Source organism: Taudactylus pleione, unplaced genomic scaffold (assembly GCF_031769625.1).
Source record: "Taudactylus pleione unplaced genomic scaffold, aTauple2 ptg000006l, whole genome shotgun sequence".
NCBI lineage: Eukaryota > Metazoa > Chordata > Amphibia > Anura > Myobatrachidae > Taudactylus > Taudactylus pleione.
Window position 1 is genome coordinate 21,581,123 of NW_028284409.1, and position 19,653 is coordinate 21,600,775.

The 19,653-nt window shown below is 45.0% G+C and overlaps 1 protein-coding gene across 4 annotated transcripts in view; it reads right to left on the minus strand.

Annotated features, from left to right (window-relative positions):
• Window positions 1-19,653, minus strand: part of PHACTR2 (phosphatase and actin regulator 2) — a 302,858-nt gene that overhangs the window by 188,400 nt on the left and 94,805 nt on the right. Inside the window, exon 1 of one of the 4 annotated variants that reach the window (XM_088454588.1) lies at window positions 16,577-16,911. The exons of the other annotated variants lie outside the window; for them this stretch is intronic. Coding sequence (XP_088310714.1) covers window positions 16,577-16,622 — 46 coding nt within the window. The 5' untranslated portion in view covers window positions 16,623-16,911. Of the gene's footprint in view, window positions 1-16,576; window positions 16,912-19,653 lie in introns of those variants that run through there. 4 annotated transcript variants of the gene reach the window in all.

A 19,653-nucleotide genomic window follows, 5' to 3' on the forward strand; every position in this document is an offset into this window, starting at 1 on the left:
GACCATTTAGAGGAGGCGTGGAAACAACCTGGCAAAAGATACCAGCCGCAGAGACGCCTGGCGGTGGCTTATCCGTTCGCGGATAATTATTTTGCGAAGTGGGAATCCCCTCCACAGGTGGATTCTCACGTGACCCGTCTTGTCCGTAGTGCCACATTGCCGATGCCATCCATGTCCTCCCTTAAGGATGCTACGGACCGCAAGGTAGAAATCTGCCTGAAGTCCGCTTATTCCCTTGCAGGGGGGGCAGCACGGCCGGCTATGGCCATTTGCTGGGTTGCCAGAGCGATGGAGCGCTGGGCGGATTCATTAGAGGCTTCTTTTGAATCCGACTGTCCGGCCGATCAGGCGGAGTTGATTGGCAATCTCCGTGATTCGGCCACCTACATCAACGAGGCGGCTCTAGACATTAGTACTCTGGTGTCTAGAATTTCTTCAGCAGCGGTAGCTGCTCGTCGCACCTTGTGGCTGCGATCCTGGAAGGCGGACGCAGATTCCAAGAAAGGTCTGGAAGCGTTGCCGTTTACCGGAGGAGTTCTCTTCGGTCCGGATCTGGATAAGATTGTGGCCACGCTGGCGGCAGCCAAATCTGCCTGTCTCCCGACGGCCGCTGCTCCTTCTGGTTCGGGACCATCGTCCTTTCGGTCATCTAGGGCCCAGGGCAGGCCCAAACCACAGTCGTTTCCTCGACAGGCTGGCCCTAAGAAATCGGTCAAGCCCCGGAAGCAGGCATGGAGTACCAGACGTCCGGCCCCCAAGCCAGATGACAAGCCTGCGGCCTGACGGTCCGGGCCTCCCTTTGGGGGATCCCAGGGTGGGAGGCCGCCTGCTACAGTTCGCCCAGTGTTGGTCGACCACTACGACAGACACTTGGGTTCTGGAGGTGGTTTCCCACGGATACGCCCTCTCCTTCCGGCACAGACCCCCGGCTCGCTTCTTCACCACGGGTCTCCCATCAGACCGGAACAAGGCTACGGAGCTGCGGAAGGTATTGCACACTATGCTCCAGGCTGGAGTTATAGTGGCGGTTCCATTCTCCCAGAGGGGCCAGGGTTTCTATTCAAATCTATTTTTGGTACAGAAACCCAATGGGTCATATCGTCCGATTCTCAACCTCAAAGCACTCAACAAGTCTTTGCGGGTCCCGAAGTTTCGGATGGAGACCCTACGGTCCATCATTCTGGCGCTGGAACCTGGGGACTACTTGGTGTCATTGGACATACAGGACGCTTACCTGCATGTCCCTATTCTTTGGCGCCATCAACAGTTCCTCAGGTTTGCAATCAGCAGCGACCACTTCCAGTTTCGGGCGTTACCTTTTGGCCTGGCAACAGCACCACGTGTTTTCACCAAGGTGATGGCGGTCATGGCGGCTTCTCTGCGGCTGCAGGGAGTCCGCATGTTGCCGTATTTGGACGACCTGTTATTGGTGGCAGGATCTCCAGAGCTCCTGTTACGCCACTTGGACCTGACCATTGCACTGCTGCAACGGCACGGCTGGCTAATCAACTGGCAGAAGTCCACTCTAATCCCGTCTCGGAGGATTCTGCATCTTGGAGCCTTATTGGACTCGGGACAGCAAAGGATCTTCGTGACGGAGGACAAGATCTCTGCTTTACAGTCAAGGGTGCGCAGTTGTCTGCACAGCCGCCGGGTGTCCTTACACTCGGCGATGAGGTTACTGGGCTCCATGGTGTCGGTGTTCGACATGGTGGAATACGCCCAGTTTCACTCCAGACCTCTGCAGCACCTGATCCTGTCCAAGTGGAACGGGCTGACTCAGTCTCTGAAGTCCCAGACGATTGTGCTCACCCAGGAGGTTCGCCTGTCCCTTACGTGGTGGTTACAGACGACCCACCTCAACAAGGGACGTCCGTTCTGGGTTCCAAATTGGGTCCTGTTGACAACGGACGCCAGTCTTCGGGGTTGGGGAGCAGTTTCGGGTCCACACTTGTTCCAGGGCAGGTGGACGCCGACAGAAGCGGAGCTTCCAATAAATATCTTGGAACTCCGTGCGGTCTTCAATGCTCTCCAGCAGGCACAGCGGTTTCTCCAGGGTCGCCCGGTGCAGGTCCAATCGGACAACGCTACCACCGTGGCCTACATAAACAGGCAAGGAGGAACTCGCAGTCGGGCGGCTCTCGTAGAGGTCTCTCGGATCCTGGTTTGGGCGGAGCGCAATCTTCCGGCCATATCAGCGGTCTTCATCCCGGGAGTGCTCAATTGGGAGGCGGACTTTCTAAGTCGCCAGGACGTTCATCCGGGGGAATGGTCCCTGCACCCGGACGTTTTTCAACTACTGGTGGACAGGTGGGGTCTTCCAGAAATCGACCTCATGGCGTCCCGGCACAACAACAAGTTGCCGGTGTACGGGTCTCGCACAAGAGACGAAGGGGCGTCTCTGGTGGATGCTCTGTCCGTCCGGTGGACGTTCCGGTTCGCATACCTGTTCCCTCCGGTCTCCCTTCTTCCACGGGTAATCCGGAAATTCAAACAGGAAGGAGGGACGCTCCTGTTGATAGCTCCCGCGTGGCCCAGACGGCACTGGTTCTCAGACCTTCAGGGTCTGTCCGTGGACATTCCTCTGCGGTTGCCGCTACGACCGGACCTTCTGTCTCAGGGTCCTTGCCTTCACCCGGACCTGACTCGGCTGTCTTTGACGGCGTGGCTGTTGAGACGGCCATGCTGAGGTCCCGGGGGTTTTCCAGCTCTGTGGTGCGGACCATGTTACGAGCTCGGAAACCGTCTTCCGCGAGGATATACCATCGCGTGTGGCATACGTTCTTCCAGTGGTGTCGACCGAGAGGTTATGCACCGCGGGAGTTTCGTCTGTCTCGGATTCTCGCCTTCCTGCAAGCGGGACTAGATCATGGGCTTCGCCTTGCTTCTTTGAAGGTACAGGTTTCGGCCCTATCTATCTGGTTTCACCGTAGGATTGCTACAATCCCGGATGTGCGCACCTTTATGCAGGGTGTTCTCCGCATTCAGCCGCCCTTTGTTCCACCTGTGGCGCCTTGGGATTTGGCTGTGGTCCTGAGGGCTCTCCAAGGACCGCCGTTTGAACCACTGGGCTCAGTGGATCTTAAATGGCTAACAGCTAAGACTGTTTTCCTTCTGGCCATTGCTTCGGCCAGACGTGTTTCTGAGTTAGGGGCTCTTTCTTGTAGACCCCCTTTCTTGGTTTTTTATGGGAACAGGGCAGTGCTCCGCACTCGGCCCGAGTTTCTTCCCAAAGTTGTTTCCCAGTTTCATATTAACGAGGAAATAGTTGTTCCGGCCTTTAACTCACCGGGTCTTTCCGTGGGTGAGGCCTCTTTGGATGTTGTGCGGGCCTTAAGGACTTATGTTGACCGCACTTCTTCGTTTAGGAAGTCGGACGCTTTGTTTGTCCTCTTTGGCTTCCGTAAAAAGGGTTGGCCTGCTTCAAAGCAAACTTTGGCAGCCTGGATCCGTATGGCTATTTCTGAAGCTTATCTTCATGAAGGCCTACCGGTCCCTCCTTCTCTGAAGGCTCATTCCACTAGGTCTGTGGGTCCTTCGTGGGCAGCTCGACGTGGTGCCTCGGCAGTTCAGATCTGCAAGGCTGCTACGTGGTCTTCTGTCCATACCTTCGTGAGGTATTACAGGTTTGACACCTTCGCCTCTCAGGATGCTTCCTTCGGGCGGCGGATTCTCCTTTCTGCACAGGAGCGTCCCCACCCTTAAAGGATACTGCTTTGGGACATCCCCAAGGTATCCTGTGGATACCCTATGGACCCTGAAGTAGAAAATATGAGATATGGTAAGAACTTACCCTTGTTATCTCTATTTCTACGAAGTCCATAGGGTTCCACAGGACTCCCGCCCTGTCGCACCTGTGCTGCAGATGGGCTTTGCTCTGGTCACCGGTTTTCAGTCTCCCTCTGGTGAGAATGTGATTCTTGTATGTGTCCAGATCTTTGTTCTCTCTCTTCCTTCTCCTCCTCCGGCCTATGGCTTGGTAACTAACTGAGGTGCCTTGGCTCGGGGGCGGGGTATAGGAGGGGGACCTAGTGCATCCTGGGAGGCTGAAAGCTTAACTCTTTGGTGCCCTGCGACTGACGTCACACCTATACCCCAAGGTATCCTGTGGAACCCTATGGACTTCGTAGAAATAGAGATAACAAGGGTAAGTTCTTACCATATCTCATATTTTTACCACATTTTCCGTTTAGAGCATCCCGCCCCCAATGGGAGAAAAGTCTGCCCCTATGGGGTCTATTTACTAAGCAGTGTTAGGAGACAGAGTGAAAAGTGATAAGAAAGTGATAAGGAGCCATCCAATCAGCTCCCCACTGTCATCTAACAGGCTGTGTTTGAAAAATGACAGTTGGGAGCTGATTGGCTGGCACCTTATCACTTTTCACTCTGTCTCCGAACACTGCTTAGTAAATAGACCCCTATATTATATGTGGGAGTAGGTAAACTTGGTAAAGACTTCGCCAAAAAGTTAATTTGTCCTTTAAGCAAGTGACCGTACAGCCAGTTATAACTTAGATACAGTCACTTAATGGTGTTCACAATTTCCATGTATATATTACTGTACACAGACTAGACATAAATGAAATAGATGCTGAACACATCCAGGGGTACTGAAATAGGGGATGGGTACAAAGTACACAGACCTCTCTATTAGTACAGTGCAGAGGAGGTGTATCCACGTGTCCAACCATGTCCCTGTTATGTAGCGGCCACCATAATAACATAGTCTATCCCCTTAAGACATAAATCCCGGCTTTAACCTGGCTCAGAACCCTGGACCCTGAACACAGGTTGAAGCCGAGGTTTCAGCACTTAACCCCTTTCACACCTGGGTGATGGTCCCAGGTTATTCCCGGGTCATCACCCTTCACACCAGATCTGGGTCTTCCAGTGAGGTCATCTCAAGCACTACTGTGGTCACCAATCAAGTCTTTTTATGCATAGAACAGGTCATCAAGATATAAGCTGGGGCACTAACCCGGGTTGCAAGTCCCTAGTCAATTTCAGGGTTGCAGACTCAAGAATCTGACCCCGGTAGATTCTGTTCAGACATAGCCAAGACCTGGGTCGATGTGCATGCACAGGAAAAAGCCCAGGTTTTGGTGTATATCTGAAAAGGGTATATGATGGAGCATTGCCATGCCCCCTACTGAGGCTACACACCCCAGTACCAAGACCTGTTCAATCTCGCTGGTCCTGATCACATCTCAGGTGAAAAGCAGGTGATTTACTTTGAGAAGCTCAAAATAACTGGCCACTTTGTATATAATGGCATACGACCCAATAAAAAAAAAACTCAGACTAGATGCATCAAAATGGCTTAGTGCAAGTAGTGAAGTTTGGCACTTAGGTACAGCTTAAAATTAGGTATTTGCCAATATTTTGATCAAACCATTTTAGCTTGTAACCAAATCACCGGTTCTCATATCTGCAAGTCCTACACAAACATCAAAGTTACAAGCAATAATAAAATACAGTAAATTAAACAAGTGTTTTTTTTGTATACGTATAAATCATTTACTGTGTATTGCCAGGTAGCTGGTAACCTGGACAGTAGGGGAGTGACCAAACTGGGGCATATTTCTTTTCTATTTTGTTTCCAAATATTGCCTAATGACTTAACAGCTGTCGATCCAACCTATTGAAGGCAATTTGGGTGTGTTTTATATACAAGACCATTGTTGCATGTCAGCCTAAATACCTGAGAGGTGAATGCATTTGTGTTTTTGCATTGTTGTGTTGATTGAAGCATAGATGTAAGTGTAAGGCTTGCAAACAGGAGGACCGATGAGTGATGTGATCTGCAATCTTAAATGTTTTGATCACAATATGAGCTAATACTTAAAACTTTTGAATTAGCTAGATATATACACATGTACAATAGGAAGGGTAAGCGCAGACACCAACTATGTTTTTTGTTTATATACCTATAGGGCATGTATGTTGCCATGCAGCTTTTATCCCTGACAGTATACGATAAATTGAGCACAAGCTTATTTCTTTCTATACAGTTTTAAAAGGAGACCTTTCAGAATAAAACTACAGTCCAGGTTTTAATGGATATCCACGCTTTAGTCTAGGTGGTTAAATCAAATTGACTGAGGTACTAATTAAGTCACCTGTGTTCAAGCATGGATATCCTTAAAACTTGGACTGTAATGGCCGCTTAGGATGCTTTAAACATAATGTGAATGCTGGGAAATTAGAGGTTCATTGAATCCTTTGGTGAACACAAGCTAGAACATAAACAATTGTTGTGAATCTCCCGGAAGAGTCATCAATGCTTGTAGCGTACTCTCACATCCAACGAGCGCCCACTGCAAGACACACTACAGAGAATTACTTGGCACCCAAGTGTACAAAGCCTTACAGATACTATATGTAACTAACATTTTTTCTTTAATTCAGACTCCTTGGTGACATTAATAATTATAAACCAGATAAAATAAATCTACTTAGATTTTCCAAGTAGGCAGATTTGTATGGTGACTGTGCAATGACTGTTGTGTCCTTCACATCTGCCATGCTTATATATAGAATAGCCAGGTGGCTCAGCTCACATGGCAATTATAGATGAATATATATGCAAGTTATATGGTGGTATTGCTAATAAATTCTTAGGCAGGGTACACACTGACCAATACATTGGCCGATCAATTGATCGACCAATGTATCTGCTGCCTGTCGGCCAGTGTCTATCCGCGATATGTCGGCGTACGTCACCGTTCATCAACATATCGCATTGGCTGTGCTGCACTGCCAATGGACAGATATTTCTGCAGACCGCCCATACAGACCACCAGTACACACACAGCAGCAGCCGCAGGGAGGGGGGCGGGACATGCCCACCAGCCACTGGAACCCGAGGGCACAAGCAGATGATGGCCATTCAGTGTGTATGAACGACCATCATCTGCAGATATATCTGTCAGGTGTGTACCCACCTTTAGAAAGAAACATTAAAAGTATAAGCTATTATCATATCCAAAATTATGCGTGTGTTTTTGTTTTGTTTGTTTAATTAAACTTTCAGACGTTAGGGTCATTAATGGCAAATGGTGAAAAGGTTGTGTTGGTTATTACCAATCATAAAGCAACTTTCATTTTCTGATTGATACATAACCTCTTTTTTTTGAAAAGGCAGATAATTCACTGTGCCTACTGACCCTCTTATACCTCTTTTCCACCAAAAACTCGGGTCCGACCTGGGTTTTCAGACATGGTTCCAACCCAGGTCAGACCCCATTTACACAGCACCATGGATCTGGGTTAATCTCAGGTCAGCCCCGTTCACACTAAACCTGGGTCTGCCCTGCTAAAGTTGTAAAAAGTGTGAGGTGACTGCTCCACAACCACCAATCAGCTCATTTTAGGCATGACCCAGGTTGGATAATCTAGGTTGCGCCGTTTACACTGCACCATTACCCAGGTCCATCCTGGGTCTGACCCTGGTAGCTACCTGGGTTGGATTGCCGGGTCACTTGACCCGGGTTATGTTTCAGGGACCCTTTTACACTGAGCTGCGACCCAGGTAGACCCAGCAAAAACCCAGGTTTTTGCTCTGGTGTAAAAGGGGTACTATTATGCTCTTGATGACTCTAATACCCCTTTTACACCAGAGCAAAAACCTGGGTTTTTGCTGGGTCTACCCCGGTCGCAGCTCAGTGTAAAAGGGTCCCTGAAAAATAACCTGGGTCAAGTGACCCGGCAATCCAACCCAGGTAGCTACCAGGGTTGGACCCAGGTAATGGTGCAGTGTAAACGGTGCAACCCTGACCTGGATCACGCCTAAAATGAGCGGATTGGTGGTTGTCGAGCATTCACCTCCCACTTTTTATGACCTCACAGGTTTAGCAGGGCAGACCTGAGTTCAGTGTGAACAGGGCTGACCTGGGAGTAACCCAGATCAAAGGTGCAGTGTAAATGGGTCTGACCAGGGTTGGAACAATGTCCAAAAACCCAGGTCGGACCTGGGTTTTTAGTGGAAAAGAGGTATCAGTAGATCCCCTGACAAGATAGTACAGCATGTCTGTACTGCGGCCCACTCCCAAATTGCTAAGGACTGGAAGAAGCTGGACTCTCCAAACTATGATGCTATGCTTGCTTGAGTTTGACACGTTGCAGTGACGGAATACAGTATGTTACTAGCTTGCTTCACAACAAAATGTTTGTTTCATTTGCCCTTTCAGCATTGTTTCCAGCAGTCAGCCTCTCACATGTTGCTGTTTTTTTTTTGTTATTGTACGGACTGCTCAACTGTGCATTATGTTAATTATTCTTATGTGTGTCTGGTTTGTACGGATCCTGCATATGCGGTTGGTCTTTACTGCATGCTTTTTCTCCTCTTGATGTGGTTATAAATAAAGAGATTAAATTTTAATAAAAGGCAGATAAACACAAATTAAAAAGGGCATTATTATCATATGGACAACATGTTCTGTATCAGACAATTATTATTATTAGCTTTTATTTATAAGGCGCAACAAAATTCTGCAGCGCCGTGCAGAACAAAAATACAAAACAGCATAAAACAAGTATCAGTATTAAGTGAAATACATAGTAACAGTTTGGAGCAAGAAACAGATACAGAGAAAGAGAAATAGTAAACACAACCACATAGTTGCAAAAGTGGGAATAATGACAACACATAATGCCAACATATAATAAATAAAAGTGACCCAAATCAGCTGGAGCAAGTAGAAACGTTAGACGGGAGGGCCCTGTGCACAAGAGCTTACATTCTAAAAGGGAAAGAAAGGGAGTGGCAGTACTGGTAAGATACAAGAGAGTTAGCAAAGTGGGTGGGAAGGCCAAATTAGGCAGAGATCTGGAGGCAAAAGTGAAGGGTATACAAAAGTATAGGGGACACTGCTCACAGGAGATTAAATTTATAACTTGGAGACCACATGTGCCCAGAAATGGCCAGTTTAATAGTCTGAATAACCAGATATATAGTTCATCATTTTAGTCTTTACTAGTCATTTGCCATATAATTGTCCTTTGAATTCACATGCCTGAGGGATGAATTAGACAGGTCATTTGCTTCATAAGTGTTAAACAGTACACTGATATAAGGTCTCTTAACAGCTAATTGAGGACCACAATAGTTACTTCTGCAAATCACTTGCTAAACACTAGAGGCAAAAATCAAGAGTTGGCTTTTGTTAATGATCGGTATCAATGTCAAACCAAGGAACAAATAGCAATTTATTGACTTCCTGATACTTATGATGGTTACTGTATTTTGAATATATAAAATCATTTAAACTTGTTAAAAGCTGATAATCAACTATGTTCAATTTAAATAAACTTGTAAATGAATAAATAGATTTGTCAAGATTTTTTTTGGTGAACAAACACAGCAGTGCATAACCAGCTTCAACTTACAATTATATAAAGGGATAAAGTTGGCATTTTAAATGAGAGGCTGCCAGGTATGCACTACTACTTCAGGTGAACACTAGAAGCAGGCATGACTGTTCATTCACTTTGCATTTTAATTGATAAAAATAAACTATTAATCACTTCTATTTTAGAAAGCATTCTTAATTTGCAGCATTTTTTCCACACCTGCCTAAAACATTTGCACAGTATTGTATATACACACACATCCTTTGCAAAATGTTTAAGAATTTTATATCATATTTGCCAAATCTCCCGGAACCTACGAGAGGCTCGCGATTTTTTGGTTAGCCCCCAGAAGAGTAGGCACTCCTCCCGCATCCCACCCACTTCCTAGAGATGTGGGCAAACGGAGGAGAAACTTACCTGGAATTGACGGGTCCGTGAGGAAGGGGCAGTGCATAATGGCATGAGTCTATGATAATCACGTCATTTGGCCCCACCTCCTATTTAAATATGCACAAATCGTGGCATTTTGTTGTGATGGGGTGAGGCCTAATGATGCAAATCACCTGGCCCCACCCCCATCACATCCCACCTGCTTCTCCCGGAGAGGAAAACATCAAGGTTGGCACGTATGTTACATTTATATAATTTGTATAAAATAATGCATATAGCACCTTTCTAGCACAGGGGCTCAAAGTACTTTACATAGGATAGATATGAATGTCTGGGTAAACATTTTAATTTCATTAAATCTTAATTAAATATTATTATTATCGTTTATTTTTATGGCGCCACAAGTGTTCTGCAGCGCCTTACAAAGTACATGAACAAATACGTAACCAGTGACTTACAATACAATACAGTGCAGGACAAGGACATGGATAATATACATTGCTACATTAGCGACTATAACACCCAAATAGCAACAGAGCATAAACAACTGTTAGTTATTATATAGATATGGCACCTAATAATGATGTATATAGTACACTTCTCCCACAGTAACTTAAAGCACCTTACATAGGGTGTGTCAGCCATCGTGGGCTCATTCAGGTACTCATACTGTATATGTAATCATTCACATCAGTCCCTGTTTCATATAACACAAACACTAAAGTCTATTCTTATTTGAAGCCAATTGACCTATTGGTAAATGCTTGCTGGATTATTAAAGGAAACCTGAGTATTTGGAAGAATACAGATAGGGCCCTATAGGAACCCATGGCCTCAGCACTGATAGCAAGCAATGCTAACCACTGCGCTGCTCCATATATATTTTTGAGTTATGCAGCACAGTTGGTGTAATGATTAGCATTACTGCCTCACAGCATTGAGGTCTTAGATTCAATTCCCACCACGGCCCTAACTGTGTGGAGTTTGTATATTTTCCCTGTGCTTGCTTGGGTTTCCTCCTGGTACTTTCGGGTTCCTCCCACAATCCAAAAATATACTGGTAGGTTAATTAGCTCCCGACAAAAATTAACCCTATTATAGCGATTCCCAAACTTTCTTGAATCATGGCACCCTAGAGTATCAACATTTTTTTCATGGCACCCCTAATCCAAAAGTTTGTTATTTAGAAAAAAAATGATTAAAATCAAATTGTGCTTACCTGTCATCCTAAGGGTGCCTACACACTTGGCGATTTTTTACATGATCTGGCCGATTCCGACGCATTGGAATGACAGATCGTGTAAAAAAATGCCCAAATCGTGAGTCCCCACTCACGATCACGATGCGATACTCGTCCCCGCTGGTCACACATCGCATCTTCAGATCTGCCGTGCTGTAGGGCAGATTTGCCAATCTGGGACACAATGCACTGGATGCACGATAAATCTTAAGTCAGATTGGACATTTTTACTCCAAATCGTGTGCAGGACTGCCAGGGAGCTGCCGGGGGAGAGTTCAAGGGAAATCGTACATCGCCAAGTGTGTAGGAACCTTTAGAGGTCAGTTATGTGATGGTGGACAGTTGCATTTCTGTTTGTCCACATATTTTATGTTTTGGCCTCTTACATTGACCATAAATAGTTTGATTTGGTGCTGGACCTCCAACCTGAAGCACCCCTGAGAGTGTCCGGAGGCACCACAGGGTGCCACGGCATACAGTTTAGGAACCACTGCCCTAGTGTGTATGTGTGTGAGCATGTGGTAGGGACTGGTGTGAATGACTGAATATACTCTATAAAGCACTGCAGAATATGTGCGTGCTATATAAATGAATGCCAATAAATAATAAGTATAGTAAAAGGGTCAAAAGATATATTAATAGAACCATTTTCCTGGAATAAATCCACTTTTTTGTACTTTTAAAGGTATGCATGTAAAAAGCTCAAAGAGTAAGTTTGGAAATCTTTTCCCCTGTCCGTCTCGGTTGATTTGTTACAGTCTCTAGCAGAGTGTATCTTGCATAACCTGCAATGTTATGGTGCATACACACGATCAGATTTTTTCTTCAGATATGGACGATAACGATTTAAAAATCGTTCAGTCGTTCATATCTGAAGGAAAATCGTTCATATCTGACATGCCTGAACGATGGACGATCAATGATGCGCGTTCCCGTTTGTCAGATAACGATATCTGACATCTGATGGGTTTGCAGTCAGACTTGGACGATTCCATTCAATTTAATGCAGTCAAAAATCGTTCAATCGTTCAAAACTTTGGTCAAATCGTTCAAATCGTTTAGTCGTTTATCTGACAAATCTGACAAGTCTGACAAATCTGACCGTGTGTACGCTCCATAACTCTTTTCAGGGACTGGACTCGCAGGCACATTGCACACATGGCTGCTCCCCACACTGACAGACTATAAAGTGTGGAAAGCACTTGCCTTTTAACATTAGAAACTTGCTAAATGACATACAGGTGTTGTGGCGGTAGCCACACACAATTATAAACAGAATATACAAGATGCAGGTAGTGCCTATTATACTCTGCCAGAGAGTGCCACTAATACCACTTTCACACAGAATTTTCCCAAAAACCCAGCTTTTACCAGGCATTTGAGTGCCGGGTCATTTTGTTGGTTCCAGCCTGAAACCCCTATTACACAGAAAAGCAAATTACCAGGTCGTACATTTCTACCCAGTAATTTGCTGATCAACAAAGGTATTTTTTTCTGTGTGAAAGGGTCAACCTGGTTCGAAATTGTCGTGTCTCCTACCCTGGTAAATACCAGGGTCGAAGTCCCAAGAATTTTGAAGCGGGTTGACCCTTTCACACAGAAAAAGGACCCATGTTCATCAACAACTTACCGGGTTAAAGTGTTTTACCCATTAATTTGCTTTTCTGTGTGAAAGGGGATTACAAACAAGTGTAAAAAAAAATAAAAATAAAAATATCGCACTTGCTTGAACGTCATACAGCCATGCACAGCGATTTGGTTATGTTTTACCCTCTCTTCCTCCTTGTAATGGCAGTTCTGTGGGTATTGCTTGTCAATATTATTCCTTTCTACACTATTATACTACAATATTATTGTATAATCTTGCTTTTGACATGAGTCTTGCTGTTCTTTGGAGACCCCTTGTTTTGATTAGTTTCTAGGGGCTTATTGTTTTCTTGCTTGTTTTGGGTTGTACTGGTTGTTTGCATAGAAAAAAAAAATCTAAAAAAAAAACCCCCGGATTTCTAAATAAAATTGTAATTGTTAACTGAAATGGCTAGTGTTAAGTGACCACTTAGTTATCACTGTATTTCCATCATCCCTGTGCCACCTGGTCCCAACTCTGTCCCCCAATCCATGTGATCATCCTGCTCAGTTATCCTGCTGATATCACAGAAAGAGCCGGACAGCCCCGTGCATCCAACTTTCAGACACTGGGCCTAATTCAAATGTGGAGGCACTGCCGATATTTATGCAGTTCAGTGACTATCGGGCATCCGCACATGCGTCACTGACGCACTGTGCGCACTAAGGTACCGATTCGATGCTGCTCGCAGTTAGGATTTAATTGCAAAGTGACTGACATTAGACCATTTAAGGCTGGTAACGGGGAGTGGTGGCAAAAACGCAGGCATGTCGTGACTGTTTTCAGAGCATGTATCTGCCTACATCTGCGATCCCGTTCGCAGAAAATATGGCGCTAGTGTCTCAGGTCCCACGGCCATTCTAAGTGACTATAGAGTAATACCCCTTTTACACAGACCTAAAAATCCCGGGTTGATGCGCATCAACCTGGGATTTTTGTCTGTGTAAATGGATCCACCTGGGTCCAGGGACCCGGGGCTCCAACTCGGATACTTTGCAGGGTTGGCCATGGGTCGTTCTTGGGGCACCCTGCGGTGTGATCGGCATCATCTTCAAGCGTTCACTACAATGCCTGAAGAGCCAGGTCACTGCAGACCCAGCCCTGGTGTGAATAGCGCCGACTCGGTAATATCCTGGGTCGGCGCCGCAGTATGAAAGGGATAAGGACAGGGGTCCAATCAGGATCAGACTCAGATGGTTGATTATCGAAGAATCAGCGACCACCGCTGTATATTTGTACACAGTTGCTTGGATCTGCGAGGCCGCCAGTGGGTGTCTCAAAACATTTCCAGGCAGCTACAGCATTACCAAATTTTTACGCATGGCAGCTGTGTACAAAATCACAGCTGCGATTGCTTTAGCGTCCACATCTGAATAAGGCTCATTGTCTCTCCCCTGCACCCTCTGCCAGTTTATGTCTGTACATAACATAAACCAGTGTGTTGGGCACATAGCCCTGGTGACAACCAGTGACAGAGACTTCAGTTTTGTGTCAGCAGCTAAAGCTTTGCACACTCAAAATAACAGACCGACAGGTGAACGGAATCAATTGGCACATACATAATTATCTACCCAACAAATAACAATCTTTATCTGTTAGCATTTTAAACAAATGTCACAAAAAAAAAAAAATGGAAATTAGTAAACTACCAGGCTTTTCTTGATGAATCATTTTAGAGTAGCCTTGGCAATCTACTGTGTGATGGTGCTCACAAAATATTAGGTTTGGCAATTTAAGAGAGTGTTGTCATAAATGTCTCACAACTCTTCAAGTTGAAGGGCCCTATTTTATCAAGAATTTTTTTAGCACTACAGATCACAGTCCCCATTATTATCAATGGGGACTACGATCTGACCCCCTATGTACCAAACTCCAAAAAGCTTTGCTTTTTGGAGTTTGGCCCCATTAGTGTACACCATTGTCAGATGGTGTAAAATGCTTTAAGTCTATGGAGGCTTACAATCAGGAGAGATCAGCCTCCAAGGACACCGACACTGATGCAACATACTTCTACTAATTGCAGGGGATATAACTCAGCTACAGTTAGCAAATAGCAGGGATATTGCCATTAAAAATTTAAATATCCGCCATGACACGGATACTTAATAATTGCAGCAGTTCCTCGATTATTAATAGATAGGCCCCAAAAGCACATAACTAAGCTTTATTTCCGTTTATTTCATAGTCAATAGTGCACATCCTTCCTTTTTTTAAATTATGAAAAGATAATGCATTGCCCTGTAACTATAAGAATGTATGTGAGTGTTGACAGATGCAGATCTGTTCCATATTAATGTCACAATCTATATTGGACAGGAAATCTACCAGTGGAGATCAAGGTCTGATTAGTGTAAAATATATCAAGGTATATTTACTAAGCAGTGGATTTTCAAAATCCCTGATTTTTTACAGATTTTGTCTGCCAGCTTTAAAAGGGCAATAATATTTAAAGCAAATCAAGTCCAATTTTGCATCTACTATTATTGCCCTTTTAAGTATGGTCTGCAAAACAGATAAAATCAGGAGATTTGAAACCCCACCACTTAGTAAATATACAGTATTTTGCCCAGGTGCTCTAGAAAATTAATTGGGAGGCCTACATTGTAATTACAGAAGAAAGAACCTGGTAAATATAAACAATCATAAAACTACTGAAAGTATTCTTGTTTTTGGCGATTCCAGTAGGCCAGAGGTTCCCAACCACGGTCCTCAAGGCACACTAACAGTCCAGGTTTTAAGGATAGCCATAGTTAAGCACAGGTGTCAATTAGTACCTCAGTTATTTGATTTAACCATCTGTGATTAAGCATGGATATCTCTAAAACCAGGACTGTTAGTGTGCCTTGAGGACCGAGGTTGGGAAACACTGCAGTAGGCACTGTATTTTTCGCAGCAATGTAGACATCCAAAGATTCCACACTTTGATCTTTATTAGCAAGTTTATTATCATTTATAAAAAATATATATATATCAAGCACCCACAAATAAAATCATAACGTAATTCAAGATAACAATTGTTTCCACAGGACACATTATTTTCCAGCAATGTGTTAATGCAATTAATAAGAATTACTAAATAGATAATAGTACATCATCTTACACCAGTTTAGGGTGTTTAAACACTTTTACTTGTCAGTGGTAAATTACCACTTCTAAATACACTATGGGATTGATAAGTAATCTGCAAAGTGACTGAATGACTCAATTGCAGGGGAAATACAATGTATCACCTTGAATTCAAAAGGTTCCTTCAGGGTTACCCTGCTCCTCCTACACAATACAGACTTTTATAAACTCCGACTGGGACTAATCGGAATATTTATGTGCCAACAAACAAACGATCAGTTTAGCCGGAAATCACGATTTTGTTTCCCAATAATGATAGTTTCATTCTGTGCCTACTGATTAAAGAAGTGTATTGCTACACAAAACACAATAAATAACCAAATTATATAGAGAAGCACATATTCCACATACTAAAACATGTATATTACAGTCTCTACACTGGAAATAATAAAAAAAAATTAGTGTTTTATCATGAACCATGGTTCTCCCATCACTCTATGATATTGTCGCCATTATTGGCAGACATAAATTAACAGGTAAACGCCCTCTTCATCAGGGTACAGTATCGGCCGAAAAGTTAGAAATGGGTCCGCAGCCCAGGCTAGGGCACATTCTGCCTCTGTCTGATCATCACACTATAGATATGTGTTATGTATACACGGGATCAGTGGGCTGGGATGCGATGGGCAGAGCAGGGCACCACTCATAGCTCACCCATCATAGCCCTGCTGCATACACAGTGTAGCTAGCCGTACTACCCAGCGCTATCTGTACTGGGCTCTCCACAACACATGGGACCAGTTACACAGACTGGAGGTTTGCCTAGTAGTTGTTAGATACACGCAATCATGCAGAAGGGAACTACACATACATGTACTGATATGCACATGTTTTACACTCACCACTGCTAGCCTGCTCAGATAGAGTTGACACGGAGGTCTGGCCCATTGCTTAACTTCCAAGAGGGGCCCCTTTGTCCAGCAATCAGGCGACTCTCAGGCATTCCCAACAACAATAATCCCAGGCTTTCATTTCCTCTCCCCGGCTGGAGTGAGCTGTGCTGCTGTCCCGTCAGAATACTCCTGCTGCCCAGCCGGCAGAGTGTCCGCAGCAGCCTGATGCAGCAGCCCGGGCTCCAGTGCTGCTCAGCTGAATGCCTGTCATTCCTGCAGCAGCAGATTACTGCGGGTCACAGGTCACACACATACACCCTCCCTCTCCCCCTGACTGTGTTATTTAGGTTGTGCTGCAAGCACGATGGTCTCTTAACTCCGCACCATACTCTCCTTCCGTCTTTTTTTTTTGTTTCAAATCACTTTTTTACATCCCTCCCTCACACTTTCCCCCCTCCTCCCTTTACAGGGTTTTTTTTTTACTTTAAATCTCCCTCATTCACAGGCTTGTTCTTTCCATATACAGTATATCTGCCGTTTCTTCTTCATGTAAATGTATCTCTGCCCTCACTTTCTTCCCAGTTCTCTTACCAGAAGTTCTAAACAAAGACGCCTCTGTGAGCCCAGCAAGTGTTAGATGCAGAAAGCAGGGCTTGCTGGCCAAGATGTGCTTGTTGATATGCTAATATTTTTGACACTTTAAAAGCCTTGTGTTGTTCATGCAGATTAAATTTAATTATTTTCCTGAGAATCCGTTTCATTTTCAGCAAGCAACAAATGAGCTGATGACCTATCTCTTCTGCAGTGGCACAGCTGACAATCTTTTTTTCTTTCTTTACACAGCATTTAAACAGCTACTCACTATTATTCACAGGACCCCATTTATTAAAGATACATAACCCCTTTAGCCAGGGGCGAATTCAGGGGTCAGGGCACCCATAGGCACAAAAGTAATGGCCAACTCCCACATCCCAATATTTTTATTTTCATTGTTTTATTATGTCTTCATTTGACAATTGGCAGTTTAAAGCGACAATCAGTTATAAGGCAAAACCAGTCTTATAACTGATTGCTACTTTAAATGTAGCATTGAACTTGATGATATTATGACAGTTCCTTCTTCTGGGAACCTATTACATAATCTCCATGGAGTCTTTCCCTTTTACATTGGACTATTTAGAAGTCCGTGTCTGAGTAATAGGCTATTTATCTCCCAGTTATTCAAAGTGATTTGTTCTGTTCTAGTGATTATATGAAGAAAATCAAAATATGTGACTGTACTACATATGAAATCACATGTTCCCATAAGTCTAACACATTTACAAAGGTAGAAGAAGTACGTTCCATCATTGTGCATAAACCACTTGCAAAAACTGTAGCCTCAATCAAATACAGGCTATTTTAGCTTTCGTGCAGGTACACCTGGGTTGGGTATGAAATACCGGCAGCTGACAGTACAAGGCCGAAGGTGGAGAATCCTGAAGGCGGTGGTAAGTAACCTTACCCTCTCTCTACCCTAGCCCTCCCTTAGTGGTGCCTAACCCTAACCTCCCTGGGGGGTGCCTAACCCTAACCTCCCCTTCCCGCACCCTAACCTAAACCTCCTGGGGGTATGCACCTGACTCAAGCGCAGTGGAGAATGATTTCCGTTTTGTGCAAGGTTCTCCTAAGGCGAGCTCAGGGAGGACAGAAACCTCCCGTGGAGCAGAAGGGCAAAAGCTTTGAACTTGAACTTGCCACACGTGAGCTCAGGGAGGACAGAAACCTCCCGTGGAGCAGAAGGGCAAAAGCTTTGAACCTGAACTTGCCGCACGTGAAGTAAGTTCATACACTGCCAGCTTGAGTCAGGTCATTCCCCTCATCAGGCTTTTGCAGAAGCAACTGAAGAAAGTGAAGGAGGAGCTAAGACGGAGCGATTCCGCTCAGTATGTGGGACTTGTGGATGAAGCCCTTCATTCGCTTTGCTGGGATTCGAGGGTGGTCAATCTGTTGAAATCAGACCACTACATTTTGGCCACCGTGTTCTATCCTAGGTTTAAAGCCTACGTGGTGTACTCTTTCCGGCAGTCACAAGCCTGCAGAGGTGCAAAGACCTGCTGGTAAAAACACTGTCAGCTGAAACGGAATGTGACACGTCAACAGCTCCTTCTTCATTTTCTCCCTCAACTGGGGCTGCCAGGAAACAACTTAGATATCCTAACCAACCCGCTGGCGGTGATGCAGGGCAGGCAGGACCAAGTTTGGACATCTGGTCCGGACTGAAGGACCTGTCAACAATTTCTGACATGTCTACTGCATATGATACTGTCACCATTGACAGAATGGTTAAGGATTATATCGGTGACAGCATCTAAGTAGGCTTGTTAGACAGTCCGTACCTGTACTGGCAGGTAAGACGCAAGTTGGAGGCCCCTGTACAAACTGGCTCTATTTTACCTAAGTTGCCCCCCCTCCAGTGTGTACTCCGAAAGTGTTTTTAGTGCAGCCGGGAACCTTGTCAGCGAAAGGCGTAGGAGGTGGCTTTCACAAAAGTGGAGAAGATGATGTTCATCATAAAGAATTATCATTTCTTCCGGGAAACCCGCCTCCAGAAAGTACAGAGGTACCTGTGGTGGTGGATTCCAGCGGGGACAAATTAATACTCTGTGAGGATGAGGATGTACACAACACTGACGAGGGTCAGGAATCGGTGGATGAGGATGAGGACGACATATTGCCTCTGTAGAGCCAGTTTGTGCAGGGACAGATTAGTTGCCAGCTTGTTTTGTGGGGGCCCAAACGAACCAATCATTTCAGCTACAGTCGTGTGGCAGACCCTGTAGCTGAAATTATTGGTTTGTTAAAGTGTGCATGTCCTGTTTATACAACATAAGGGTGGGTGGGAGGGCCCAAGGACAATTCCATCTTGCACCTCTTTTTGTTCTTTGCATTATGTACTCTTTGGGGCCTAGTTTTGCAAACTGCCATCCTGTCTGCCACTGCAGTGCCACTCCTAGATGGGCCACGTGTTTGTGCCGCCCACTTGTGTCGCTTAGCATGGTCATCCAGCTACCTCGGTGCAACGTTTTGACCTAAAAAGAATATTG